The 15,255-nt window shown below is 40.8% G+C and overlaps 1 protein-coding gene across 1 annotated transcript in view; it reads right to left on the reverse strand.

The window, feature by feature from the left end:
• LOC126278270 (juvenile hormone esterase-like) overlaps positions 1 to 14,863 on the reverse strand; it is a 51,861-nt gene extending 36,998 nt beyond the window's left edge. Inside the window, exons 1-3 of the mRNA XM_049978273.1 lie at positions 14,772 to 14,863; positions 11,853 to 11,996; positions 6,133 to 6,270 (exon numbers count right to left, since the gene is read on the reverse strand). Of these exons, the coding sequence (XP_049834230.1) occupies positions 6,133 to 6,270; positions 11,853 to 11,996; positions 14,772 to 14,828 (339 nt within the window). The 5' untranslated portion in view covers positions 14,829 to 14,863. The remainder of the gene's footprint in view (positions 1 to 6,132; positions 6,271 to 11,852; positions 11,997 to 14,771) is intronic.
• Positions 14,864 to 15,255: the final 392 nt, after the last annotated feature.

The raw sequence follows: 15,255 nt of genomic DNA on the forward strand, positions 1-15,255 counted from the left end.
TGGTTACCTCTTTTCAAGTACTGATAATGATGTTGTTTGGTTTGTGGGGCGCTCAACTGCGCGGTCATCATACAAAGTCCCACTTTTTTCACACTTCAATTTTGTATTCAGTCCACAACCACTGTCACGAATGATGATGATGAAATGATGAGAACAACACAAACATCCAGTCCCTGGGCAGAGAAAATTCTCTACCCGGCCGGGAATTGTACCCGGGACCCCGTGATTCAGAGATAGCAGCGCTAGCCACTAGACCAAGAGCTGCGGGCTTTTCACGATCTGCTCACTTTGTATTCATTGTACAATTCTGTTCGACACCACTTTGTCCGCTGCCTAAAGACTCAGCCACAACAGAATAAGGAGACAATGACTTGGTTATTGGTTTCTCTTTCGGTCCTGAAAAAAATCGTTGGTGAATGTGAATACCTCCATATTCAGTCATTTTATTTATAGTCCGAGACTACTTTCTAGAGGCTAGCACGCTGATCCTCATTGTCGGCTAGTTCCCACGACATAGTTTATTAGACTAAATTGAATTCAAGTAAACACGGAAATTTTGTAGGCTCAAGGAAGGGAATAGTGACAATACATTTCAGTGATAGCAATGGCCCTACTGTAACGTTCTTACATCTACTATTGTCTTACTTTCCGGAGATGTATCCGTAACAGGAACAGAATGAAATCAGATATAACATAGGAAGATGATGAGATAGCATTGTCAACTCTGTTTAAGGATGCACCTGTAAGGATTGTTTAGGAAGAATAGTTCTGTTGATAGGCCAGTCAGTTGTCAGTGCGCGAAAGTTTGCAGAAAGACCAAGTGAACGGTGGGCCAAGGCGGTCTGTATCCTTCTTTCCGCGTCTTCAGTGTTATTCTGGGTATCTTGTTTCCGGAGTGCTTGGGTCAGCATTCATCGTGAGGTTGTTTCCTTTAATCACAAGATACCTGGTATGGTGTTTCGTTTTGATGGTCTTCTCTATGCCGCAAACCACAGTAAATGGTGCTGGCACCTTAAGCAGGCGCAGCTTGGTGTAATATATCGTTACAGTGTTTTGATTTTCACAGATGTACCTCCCTTTCTGTTCAAGACTAACTTTCGTTCTTCAGAGATACTGTGTCCCGTATTCAAGTATAAATATCAGTACATCATGTACTCAGCCATGCGAGTAGGACGCGGGATATAAAACCTTCTCACTGTCTTAATGTTACAACGGCAGTTTTATATTGTATGGCATTTTCTTTTGTTCTGATTCTAATGTTTATGGAACTGTACTCTATGTGGTCCGTTGGAGGACGAGTGTAATCTTGATCTTGCACTTTCTTACTGGATTATTCAATAACTATGTTACGTTAATTTGTATTAACTTTGATTCAGTTCTCACCCCACAATATTTGGAATATATATGTGAAGTATTTCAGGGGTGTTCCCGTGTGTTCTTTTACTCTTACTTCAATCGGTAATTGATTTGAGAACAAACTAAGAAGTTCATTTTGCCTTAAGCAAAAAACTAATTTTCATCATCAGAAATAACTTCCAATCCTTTTTGTGTATTTTACAGCCACTATAAGGTACTTCACCGTAGCCATGAACTTCGAGACTTCCTTCTGATCCTGAATACATCTACAGTGATTGCTCTAGTTCAGGTTCATTTGTAAATACATTCTAGGGCTTACAAATTGAGATATTATACCCTTATGGCACGTGCCCTTGATGACTCAAATACTACATATATATGGCCAAGAAATTATGGGTGATTGTGATGCTGCAATAGGTTAAACATAGTGTGAAGGAACTTACTGCTTCTGAATGTAACAATGCGATCGAAGTCAAATCGCCTTGAATGTTGATTCCTAGGTCAAAATTTTGCGTAAAAAGGAGAAATATTCAAGGTATTTTCACTTAGTTCGAAAGAGGAGTAGGAGGAATTAAAGTATCGCGAAATGAGCAACTGTCTGGTCTGCGCCTTTCTTTCAAGTTGTAGCTTAAGGTTCTTTTCTTCCGAGTACTATTCAATACCTCAGTTACCATAAATACCGATCTAACTTTCAGTAGCTTCTATTTTTTTCTTTTCTGTATTGTGTAATGACAGTGTATCATTTCCATATAACACTAACCAAATACTTCAAGAAAATATTTACTAACTGTTAAATTTAATATACTACGTTCGTGACACTTATTATTATTTTAGATTAATCCCTTTTGGGAGAGCGATTGTACTTGAGTAGTTATGATTCCTTCTTCTTTCTTCGTTCTTGCCAAATTCTCTTCATACGTTCACTGTGGTCTCTAGCGTTCTTCCGACCGTCTTTTCCTTTTCTTGTTTAAGTGTATGTTTCTGTATGATGTTTCTAAACTGTTCTCTGTCGTATATGTTGTTTTATGTGATCCCCATTACTTTAATTTCGTCTTCTGCTTCAGTGATCCACTTTGTCTTGTTTTTGCTCTTGCACACTATCGCAGAGATTTGTCTTGTGAGCCTGCTTTTAATCATCCTGCTGATATGACCATAAAATTTCATCCTTCTCTTCCTAATGGTGTCTGTTATTGTTTCTATGTCTTTGTAAATCTCTTTGGCCGCTTCATCCAAATTCCTTCCCGAAACACTGGTCCATATATTTTCAAAAAATGGTTCACATGGCTCTGTGCACTGTGGGACTTAACATCTGAGGTCATCAGTCCCCTAGAACATAGAGTCACTTAAACATAACTAACCTAAGGACATCACACACATCCATGCCCGAGGCAGGATTTTAACCTGCGATCGTAGCGGTCTCGTGGTTCCAGACTTAAGCGCCTAGAACCGCTCGGCCACACCGGCCGGCCATATATTTTCCTTCGAACTTTTCTTTCCTGCTTTTAAATCTCTCTGATCTTAGTACCACCATGCAGCGTAAAGTGCTTCTGGTAGGATTACTGTGTTGTAATGCCTTAGTTTCGCACTGAAAGAAATAGATTTCTTATAATAGTGATTCCAAGTGAACGTATATGCTTTTTTTTTTTAATCTGGAGATTGTATCTTTATTGGCTATTGAGTTCAGTCCGGGTGGGTGAATTATCTCCCCCAGGTATCTGAAGTGGGCAACTTACGCCATTTTCCCGTATTGAGTAGTAATGGGGAGATTATTTACAGGTTTGTTTTCCATATACTTTGTTTTCTCTTAGAAGATTTGTAGCCCAATTTTCTGTGAGATTTCGTGTAGTTTTTCCAATGCAAGTTTGGCTTCCTCTCTATTGTTCATTAGAATGGCAACATCGTCCGCGAAAGCCAGTCACTTCACCCTAATTCTGTGCTCTTTTTTTAATCCCAAGCTGAATTCCTTTTATTTCCTTTTCCCATGTCCTTTCGTGACACACACACACACACACACACACACACACACACACACATGTATATATATAAGCTACCTGCTGGAATATATAGATCTTTTGTACATTTAATGGAAGGGATATACAGAGCTAAAGGCCTCTGCCCCCTTTCTCAGTTACCATAAATACATCTTTACAACCTGGTAGGAAATGCGCCTCAATGTCCAAAATCGCTTGGGCACCTACTCTATTCTTCGTACTGGTAGCTATATTATCAATACCTTTATACATTGTAAGGCGCGAACGCCTTCTCCTCCTATAATAACGCGGCATCAATATTCTGTGCCAATGCTGCTTTAAATGCGGCTGCTCGACGACCCACGCCGTCTGAAGAGAAACGTCTCTTATGTGGCACTTCCTTATCTAACGGCAGCGCGGCTTACCATTTCCACCGGAAGTGAATTTTAGCCCGGCAGAGCTCAAGGAATATGAGATCAAATGTGGTGATTGTAGAAAAATATACATTGACCAAACAGGACGGAGCTTTACTACACGATACAAAGAACATACATCAGGTGCCGTACGAGCAAAATCAGTCTTTGGCCTTCACGTAACTTTTAATAAGCATGCCGAAGGGACGGTCAACAGAATTTTCAAGTGCTTCATTACGCTAATAAAGAGTTATTATTAAATATTTAGGAGGAGATCGAGATATATGCCCATTATAGAGATGAACCGCCAGTGCTTCTCAATGAACAGTTAGATTTTCATGAAAAACATTCTTATGATCCCTTTGACGAAATTCTATGAACACATATGTACTCCTTTGTTCAGAAAATCACAGGACCCAGTTGTATCCATGGCATAAATGTATCTTAGGACAGTACGTAAATATTTACATCAAAATTGTAAACTTCCAACTAGAAATATTACAAAATATGACTCCATTTTTAATAAATCAGTTTTATGATATTTTAATAAAAACAAAAACAATCTATGTAATATCATACCTCCCTGCAGCTGATCATTCCAACATTACATACATCTCCAGTGCCAAATAAAGTTAATATAAGACAGACAGACTGAATCTAGCATGGATGTATACTTGCAGTCGAGTCACAACTCACATATCGATAGGATTCCGCAAACCCAAAGACCTCCACAACATCATTGACTTTGAAACCATTGTGGTAGCACCACCTTATCCCATATGGGGCACACTGACTATACATCGTCTGTACAGTTATGTTAAACCTTTAAATTGATATTTTATACAACATTTAAGTAATTCCATGGTTGTACAGAGCTATTATACATAACAATTTTATGTTATTATTGTACTTTGTTTTTTTTTTACGTTTTGACGATTATGTGAGCCCATTTTTATACTGACTGGTTGATGTGAGGTGAAGGGAGAAGACGTAGGCGGAGCATCTTCGTACTTAAGCGTATGGTCGTCACTTGCTGGCACCAGCTGACATCACAGCAGCTGAGAAGAGTGCTCCATCTACCATCTTCGAAAGATGCCATGGGTATAAAAAGTCTTATTATATTTTGACTTTATAAGGATTTTGTCTTATTTTGTTGTAAATATAGTAAGGTTTCTATTGCTTTCTAAATTAAATTTCAGGTCTGATGATGGTCATGTGATATGACCGAAACCGGTCACCTCTGTTCTTGTAAGATCCGTGGTGTGATTAAGAATGAATTTTAAAAACAAACAATTTTAGTGAGTCAGCTTTGCCAGACGCGCTGGCTCCTTCAATCTATATTCCTTAGTATCGCAGATAAGCATAGTATACTATTATATATATCAAGAGTGTTGCAGGGCAGCGGTCATATGGCAGGTTGACACAGACTAGTGATTCCGCGTTATTATAGGAGGAGAAGGCGTTCGCGCTTTACAGTACATAAAGCTATTGATAATATAGCTATTAGTATGAAGACTGGAGTAGGTGCACAAGTGATTTAGGATGGCGTTTCAGTCTTTTGTGGATGCATATTGAATATCACGTTTACGGACGCAGTCGCTAATGGACATGGTAGTGAGTGGGTTGTAGTACATGGTCCAAAAGTAGACACTGTAGCTGGGTCGGAGGCTCTTAACAGTAGAGAACTTATCGGACATTTCAGGTATATCAAGTCTATAACAAAGATAGTGGTACATCTTACTGTATGTCTACAATGCTTTTGGTTCTCAGGACGAGGAATCATCGTAAAATAAATGAATCAGTGTCTGTGTCCTTATGGCTTAAAGGAGCTCTTAATTGTACCAATACTGAAGTTGTTGGTGATGCCACACATTATTGTAGAAATTAAAGTAAACTCTTATCCTTTCCTTATCTCCGGAGACCGTGAGCAAAATTGCGTGCCCCAGTCGCACGTACCTTGTATACTTGTACTGTACAGTTTCCTATACTCAGAAAACATTTTATCGACTATAATCTATTTATACTAGATAAGTAAATTACTATTGAAGTTAATATTCCGATCGAAAAACAATTTTTTACCATCGTACATGTATAAATTATTGTAAGCTAAGAAACCACCAACATTATAACCTTCTAGACTGTCCGTCCGCATCTAATTATTCTTCCGATTCCTTCTTCGCAATCGACAGCTTAAGATTTTGAAGAATATGCCATCAGAGGGGTCGAAACGTCGACTGTGAAGAAGCAGTTTGAGGAGGAATATGATGCAGCCTAACAAAGTACAAGATTTTACTTCAATGACAATGTGACACTAAGCGAGCAAACCCCTGCCTCACCACAGGAATTTGCAGGGTACACGAATACAGTGAAAATTCAGCAGTTGGCGGACGTACCGTGGGTGTGTAGACGTTGAGATAGAGGCAGTCTTCCTCTCCGGAGATGCGGCCATCATTACTGACCTGGTGGCAGGTAGTACCAACCTCCTCCAAAGCTTCCCTCACTCCGTCCCAGGGAGCAGGCGGCTGCGGTGGCTGTGAAAACACTTTATTTGTAGAGGCGTGCTTGCTTCATATATAGTGAACAGCCACTTGAAAGCTGAGGACTTAACCTAACATCACTTCCAGAGAAATCTCAAGGATGTCTTTCATTGTTACTGCAATGGATTTTATCACAGTAAAAGTTGATTTTTCCTTCTACGAAAGCTGAAGTCTGAATTTCGTTTTCTGATAAAACGTGGAGATACAGAACTACCACTGTAGTAACTGCACAAAACAACTGAGATATGGACTTTATTATTCGTACCGATCACCGACAGATATCGTTTCCGTTTTTGGTAAAGGAAGACGTAAGTTCTGAATATTCCGTACAGCAGGAAACGTAGCGTTCACTGTACGTATATCTACCTTATAAAGTCCCAGGTATTTCATATACCTTATAATTGTGTTTTTGGCTTTTCGCTATTAATTTAATCTAATTATCGTTAATGGTTACTGGAATATTCGGCAGATTACTCATGTAGGACACTGGAAATGGTGACCGACCAAGTAAAGTAATAACAACAACAGTCTCCAACCTCTTGCACCAGCCATAGTGGAAGGTTGGGGGACTAGACGTCAGTCAGCTGCTTTCTGCCTGACTTGACAAAGTCAGATGTTGGTGTTTTGAAATACAGCTGACGAAAATACTATGCAGTGCGCAGGAAACTAACGGTGATTTTCTTTTGTTGGCTGAGGTTGAAATGGTCTTGGTGGTTTTCGGTTCTTTTTTTTAAAAAAAACATTAGTAATCAATCTGTGCAACATAATAGTCCTCTGACAAAATTTAAATACCTCTTCGTCTAGTTTATCAAAACATCTTGTCCTGTTGCGTGACAGTGGAGAACCACAGAAATTTGAAATCATCGAGGGCAGGTCTTGACTTATCCCTAAATATAGACAGGACTCTGAATCTTCAGATTACTAAGAAGAAGAACTTTACAAACCAAATACATAGACGGGAAAAGAAATCGCAACACGAAGAAAAGCTTGTGCGGCACGAACGAAAGTGGGTAGGTGTATTTATACTTTTTACAAATGATGTCTATTCAGATTTCGCGGCAATCGCATTAGAGTGGAACAAGTTGCATTACTATGAGGATGCAAATCAGGTTAGCTTTAAGAACACTCTCTGTCGGTCGCGAGCGACAAAGATGCCATTATCAACACGTAGCTGAGTTTGAACCAGATCGTGTAAAATGGCTACGAGAAGATGGATGTTCCTTCTGCGCTAACGCACAAAGACTTGGAGGGCATGTAACCACTGTACAAGATTGCTGATAGCGGTGATTAAAAAAATGTACGGTCGTGTTCGGCGTATGGTTCTAGCGCATCGTATTGCATCTGCAGCAATACTTTTAAAAGCAGTTGATACCACAGCAAGACAAATCGGTTATTTCAACGACACCTTCGATCCAGACGCCCTGTAGCATGCATTCCACTGACTCCAAACCACCGCCATTTTCGACTTTTGTTGTGCCAAGCAAGAGCTCAATGGAAGGCAAGATGGAGGTCTGTTGTGTTTTCTCATAAAATATGGGCAGAGATGGTCGTGTGTTGGTTAGAAGGAGGCCAGTTGAGGGCCTGCAATCAAACTGCCTTCGTTGTATACGCGTTGGATTCACTTTCGTAGTTATCCCTCGCACCCTGACTGCAAATGTGTACGTCAGTCAAGTGATTTATGAACAGCATTCCACTAGATAACGCTCTCCCACGTAAGACTTTTGTAACAAAACGTGCTCTACAGGCGTGGTCATGTTGCCAGGGCCCGCTCTGTCGCCAGGACTTCCTCGAATCGAACACATATTTGACATCATTGAACGACAACTCCAGTGTCATACACATACAGCATTAGCTGCCCCTGTAATGACCGATCAATTTCATTCCACAAACTGACATTTGGAACTTATACAACACGATTTATGGACGTTTGTATGTTTCCAATCAACATACTGGCGGTTACAAGTGTTATTAGTGTACTAGCATTTTACATTTGTAGTAGCTTATTTCGTGCTTACAGTAAGCAGTGATCCTGCAATCTTAATCACATAAGGACGTTACACAGTCAAATGTGGTCCCGAAATTTCATTATTCTTCACAAATTGTTTTCTGGGTTAGCATTTTTTCCGACAATTTATTTAGGATGACTTGAGAATCATGACGTCATAGCTCCTGGACTATGTGTCGTAGAACGATATAACGTTGCAGTTACATTCAGTGGTGCCTGTGCATATTATGTGAAAAAAGGACTTGAGTACAGTTAGTAATAAATTATAATGTCAGGCCTGATGTGGTACTTTTACTATATGATCAGCGGGAAAGTAGTAAGCGCTAAACACATTACCTTTCATTCTTTTAGATGGACTGTCAGTGAGAAAAGTTTCGTAAACTTTTTAACTTATGTGTAACGTTCCTAGCAAGTCGCTTAGTGCTATCATTCTCAAATACTGGATTAATGAGGTCTGCGTAATGCATCGAGGGCTGCGCTTCTTGATAACCCCCATCAATATGATAGTTAGGTGGTTCTCACCCCCCCCCCCCACCCCCACCGCCACCAACACCACAGCGCCACCACAGCGATTATCGGCTGACAGTAAGGTATATGTCTATTAAGTCTGGTTGAAGTCGGTCGTGATTTAGGAATGATTTGTAAAACACACACACAAACACACACACACACACACACACACACACAGAGAGAGAGAGAGAGAGAGAGAGAGAGAGAGAGAGAGAGAGAGGGAGAGAGAGACACAAAGATACATAAACAGTTTTTATAATGTTTATGGATTCATAGATGTAAACGAAGTGAATTGAAAATGAGTACAACATCATGTGTGTCTTCAAAACAGCAATAAATTATACAGGTTGGTTCCGTGATGACTTGACAATCTTTCAAGAATTATGTAGAAGAGCAAATGCATCAATTTGAGGGCAGAGTCCGAGTCGAAAGCTATAATTAAAAATTGACGGTGAACCTCTTCTATTACAAGCCCTTCGCTTTCCAAATTTTGGGCCGGCCGTGGTGACCGAGTGGTTCTAGGCGCTTTAGTCTAGAACCACGCGACCGCTACGATCGCAGTTTCGAATCCTGCCTCGGACATGGATGTGTGTGGTGTCCTTAGGTTAGTTAGGTTTAAGTAGTTCTAAGTTCTAGGGGACGGATGGCCTCACATGTTAAGTCCCCTAGTACTCAGAGCCATTTGAACCATTTGAACCATGTTTTGGGAGAAGGTAGTATGGACCAAAACAAGAAAAATTCAAAGTAAACATGGGCTCTGAAGTGCATACCTTACGAGCTATAAACACATGTTAATCCTTATCACTGTGAAGCACATCTATTCAACAGAACAAGCGGTTTTGTCTTTTAAATGGTTCAAATGGCTCTGAGCACTATGCGACTTAACTTCTGAGGTCATCAGTACCCTAGAACGTAGAACTAATTAAACCTAACTAACGTAAGGACATCACACACATCCACACCCGAGGCAGGATTCGAACCTGTGACCGTACCGGTCGCTCGGTTTCAGACTGTAGCGCTTAGAACCGCACGGCCACTCCGGCTGGCATTTAGCTTTTAAATTATGAATTTAGAGGTCATGTCGGCTAGATAGTTTTTTCTTGCTTTGGCCATACTACCTCCTCCAAAATGTGGAATGCAAAGAGACTGCAGCTGAAGAGGTACACATTCTCCTATAACTTTCGATTCGGCAGTTTCCTGACCAGGGTCAAATTGGTACGTTTGTCCTTCTCCCTAATTCCTAAAAGTTTGTATCATCATCGCGGAATCACCCGGTATGTTGTCAAACTAAATACACTGTCTAGTCTTTCCTGGAAACAAATTAGGGAGAGAATCGAGAATTATGATTTCGCTATGCAGAAAGCAATGCAGTGATTCCAATATCTGCCTCTAGTAATCCTAGAACTATCGTGAAACTTGTGTCCTACAAACATGACGTGGAGTTCGAGATTACAACACTATCCAAATCTAACAGCAAGTAGCAAAGAAGAGTTCAGTAATAGAAGACTCAGCCCGCCCAGCTAGCCACGCGGTTTAACGCGCTGCTTGCAGAGCGGGAAGGTGTGCCGGCCAGCCTATGGATGGTTTTTAAAGCGGTTTCCCATCTGCCTCGGAGAATGCGGGCTTCTTTCCCTTATTCCGCCTCAGTTACACTATGTCGGCAATTGCTGCGCAAACACTGTCTTCACGTACTCGTACACCATAATTACTCTATCAGGCAAACATTTGGGGTTACATTCGTCAGGTATGAGACATTCCTGGGGGTTCCACTGGAGGCCGAACTGCACAAAAGCCCTGGGTTCGGTGTCGGGCGGCGGAGGGGTGGGTGGACTGCTGTGGCCTGTTGTGAACCACGGAGGTCTACGGGTAGACGAAGCCTCTCCGCCGTTTCTAGGTCCCCGCTTCAATACACAGTACACAATACACAATGCGAGACTTAGTGCTTCACCACTAGTGATCGGCACGTCATTCCTGTATGCAGCGTGTAGTCCTCTTAATATAAGCCTTGCCATATTGAAAAGTAGTACTATTCACAAGTTACCTATTCCTTTTCACAAAAGCAAGATAGGTCTTAATTGTGACTTCAGGGTTTTCCCCCTCAATGGATTCTAATTTGAAACATTTACGACGAACTTAGAAAGGGCACTGGGTTGAGATAACTCTACGTAGACTTTTAGTTGTCGTAGCTGCAGGGGTTGCTAGCAGGTGTACGAGCACGTGATGAAAGGTAACGCCTTCCTATTTTTTATGTGAGAACTCTTAATACTTTTCAAAAACAAAATGTACTAAACATTCTACATCTTTATTTTTCAAGTCACATATTGCATGCCTTTGACACGAAAGGTCTGCGAACTGAAACACGTAACTCGGTGGTGTGTAATGTAATTATGTGATTCGTGAGAAACAATGTGCTGTAGTCTAGTTTTGGAATTCGAAGAGTTCTCCCACACGTGGAGTATCCTCTCCTTCAGCATGCAATGTCAGACCGCACACAACCTCTGCGACACCTGCAACAATCCGTCTACCCAGATTCACAGTACTCTATCATCCTCCACAGGTTATCGACTTGGTCCCTTCCTATTTTCATCTGTCTCTGAAAATTACAAAATACTTTCGTGGACTTCACTTTCATAGTGATGCAGCAGTGCAAGCCGTGATGAGGCTGGGGCTCCATGATCAAAGTATTATACAGTTGAACAAAGTGGGAGAATCGTGTTCGTCACCCGGGTTACTGTGTTCACAAATATTATGTAGAAATGAGGAATAAGGATGCAGACTGTTAACGAAATTGGTTTCCCTCTTATTAGTGAAAAAACATTTTGTATGTGCTCCGGTCCTGAAGTATCTTTGATTTTTTAAGTACAATGGAAGAATCTAAAATGGATATAACCTTGGTGCGTTTTGTACAAAAACTGATTTATCAAAAGAGCCGTGGTATGTAGGCACATAACTATTCGCTTCCCCTTCTAAATTTTGATGTGAGTCACAGGCGGTCTTGTTCTTTGCAAGACCGCGATTTTTAGTGTGTCACTTCGTATTTTCAAAGATTCATAGCACTCACCTTGAAGCGCAGTTCACCGACAGGTGGGGCCGCAAATGGAACGCCGGAGAACTGGTAGTACGACGTTCCGTTGACTGTGATGTTAGCCTCTCCACGCAGAACTCCGTACGTCGTCTGAACATCGACGTACAAGAATTGCCCCACCTACGACAAGCGAACACTGCGGGAGGCATCGATACGGAACACACAACAGTGCTGCACAGTAAGTAAATACGATGTTCGCCTGGTGCACAATTAGCCCTTAAAAAACGAAATAAGTGAATATACATAAATTTAAAATCAGGTTGGATAAACAGCACTTTAAACACAAGTTGCACGTAATAGGACATGGGGAAAAGCTTGTGAGGCTATGTTGCCAACATGGTGGCCATTTTGGAAGCCGCCATTTTTTATGCAATTCGTAATTTCCATTCAGAATGGGAATCATGTTACATACTTAACAGATATACAAATATATGGAGAAAACGATGGTGACTTTGTTTGAGTATAGCTTTATTCATTCTCGAAGTTCGATATGCTTCTTCCTTACAGGTGACGTAAAGCTGATGGTGTTAACAGAATCTGAGTATACTGAAATCGTAAGAGAGGAGCATCCATGTTATAGCAGAGGATTTCAGCAACGCCACCCAGAGAGACCTTCCGGTTACCCAAAATACGATGGTGGAATATCTCGTGAAACGGTGTAAACTTGCTGAGTCGCAACCTACTGAAAGCCGTACGATCGGAAACGGTTACATTTGAAGCCACATGAGCTGCTGTTCTTATATCGTTCAGTAAGAGTTTAGAGCGCGAATTGCCGTCTCGTGTTTGAGGACACGTAGATCAGCCGTACTTCAATAATGAGAATTTTGACCTCACTGGGCTACGCTCCCCAGATTTAAGATCATTATATTCCTGCCTTTGGGGACATGCCAATGTAGCTGTGTTTATAGCAAAGATGTTAAACACTGAAAAACTCAGGGAGTGGTTTGTCGGAACCTGTGGTCGCATTACGGTACTTCGGTTGGTTGAAGTGGAAAAAGCTGATAATAACCACATTATAATATTATTGACAACAGTAAAGGTACATCATGTAGCTTTTATATGTCATATGCAGCATTAGGCTTGTTCTGTACAAAATGCTGCGTAACCCGAGAATTAAGAAAGCTATGCTCCGATGATTGACGCCGTGGTTTTTCTCTGATATTATCTATGTCATGTTTCACAATGACCCCCTTTACCACCTTTCCAATGGAAAATTATTAGTTGCAACCATGATACCGTTTTTTCAAAGCGGTCAACATATTGGCCACAAAGATTCACAGTTTATCCCCCATCTCGTTCTACGTCACTCCATTTCTTTTGTTTATCCATTTGGATTTAGAAGTGTGTTCCCATACCCAATGGCTCCCCAGAACAATGTTCGTAAGAATGTTTCAGCTTTATCTGCAAAACAAACCAGCTATAGCTTATGGTGTTGACACCTGTGTCATTAATGTGATAACTATTAGACAACTGAGGGTGTCTCGATGTACAACAGGAAAATGGTTCTGTACATTCCTAGCAGAACAGGAATAGGGTAACAAACAAATAGGTAAGGAAAGACATTGAGGTTGAAGACATTAATAGGAACTGCATATGAGTGGAGCTGTTGTATGTCCCATCCTCGTCGCCAGTCTGTTATGACTTCCTATGCACGATGTACGGTTCTCTAGTAGATGCAGGAGGGAGTAACAATGTCGTTCATGAACAAAGGATTCACATACTATTTCCCTAGTAAACATGTATTGTTGCTGTAGATGCAACGTACGTTGAGAAAAGTAGGTTCGAATGTCGAAACATATGCAGACACAAAAGATTTATAAATCTTTCAGTCTTCAGTGAATGTGTATTCAGAAGAAGTCGAGCCTTTAGCAGTACGAAAGTCTGTCAGTGTTATTCAGCTGGCAGACAAAATAATGGGGTGAGTGTATGGGTGTTCGAACTTAGATACACCCGCCTCTGGAGCTCCGGAGAAGGGGTGCTTACATCTCATTGGCTGCGGCGTAATTGTTCGTGGCTGCCCTCTTGTGCCGCGGTAGCGGCTGTAAGAAGCACGGTGGTGACACTGGCGGCGCGTTAATTTCAAAGTGCGTTCAACCGCAACGCATTCGTTACTGCAGGAGCATGTAGTCAAATGAATGGTTGGTAGACGGATCATTAAGTTATTTGCTCAACGAGAATATAAGGAAGATCATGGTCGAAACTCCCTCCGATAACCAGGCTATTGGAGAAGGAAGACAAATTGGTATTGGTGAAAGATAACAAAAGAAAATTGGCCGTGCCTTTTCGAAGTAAAACCTTACCTTACGTCACTTACGTGACTCACGAATGACTTAAATCAGAACTGGGATTTGAATGCGAGTCAAGTGTTTTATCGTTGCTGCGTTTCGCTCGGTTTTTGTTCAGAGAGGTAAATCGAGACGATGGTCAAATGGAAGTTGATTTCATGAGATAGGAAAGCATTCAGTAGGAAAGAAAATGTGCATACATGTAGACAGAAACTTACAGTGGAAAAAAAAAAAAACGGGACGAACAAGATGAATAAAGAAAGGGGAAGAGACACTTGCATGAAAGTGACTAGTAGAAAGTGAGCATACCTGACATTCTGATAGATTTAAACTGAAAATTTCTAAAATATCGAAAACAAATACGAAAATTAAAATGGTCAAGAATGACGAAGTTTAAAATGGAAAGCCTTTGGAACGTTTGGATTACAGATGATGCATAAGCAAATCCTTAAGGTTAAACGATATCTGACTCGACATTAGATTTTATTTTGTGATTTTTAAAGTAGAAAATACTATAATTTTGACAGCAATACATAAATAATATTTTATTAATGCGAGACAAAGATCAACGTATCCCTTAGTGGAACTATGGTACATGTTGTGAACATACCGTGTAGTCTGTCAGGGCGATGGCTAACAGGAATACTGAGGAAAATAATGACGTCATACTTGTACCGAGTGGAGAACAAGAGATTGCTCGTGACTGCTGCACAAGCTAGCGTTAATGCCTCTATATACCTGTGAGTGGAGATACTATCAGTCCATGACTCAGTACGCTTAGTGAAAGATAGAAAAATTAATGTTGCACTCGAAATAATGAAGGATTATCAGTAAGAAGTGCTCATCTTTTATCTCTGTAGATAGTAACTGTTTTTCCCAGCGCTCTTTTTCTTCTGACTCCATTACTTTCGTAGCATAATGGAAACTTGCTTCTCCTAATATTTACGATGCCATTAAACCGTATAGACGGTTTAGGTTTTATTATCCGCATGAACTCAATTTTTAATCAGGTCAACTTGTCTGAAAAGCGTCAGTGGATTTTCTCCGCTATTGCTCATAAGAAACTGGTCCTCGTGCAAGTACAAATTTCTCGT

This window comes from Schistocerca gregaria, chromosome 6 (genome assembly GCF_023897955.1).
Source record: "Schistocerca gregaria isolate iqSchGreg1 chromosome 6, iqSchGreg1.2, whole genome shotgun sequence".
In the NCBI taxonomy this organism is placed as follows: domain Eukaryota; kingdom Metazoa; phylum Arthropoda; class Insecta; order Orthoptera; family Acrididae; genus Schistocerca; species Schistocerca gregaria.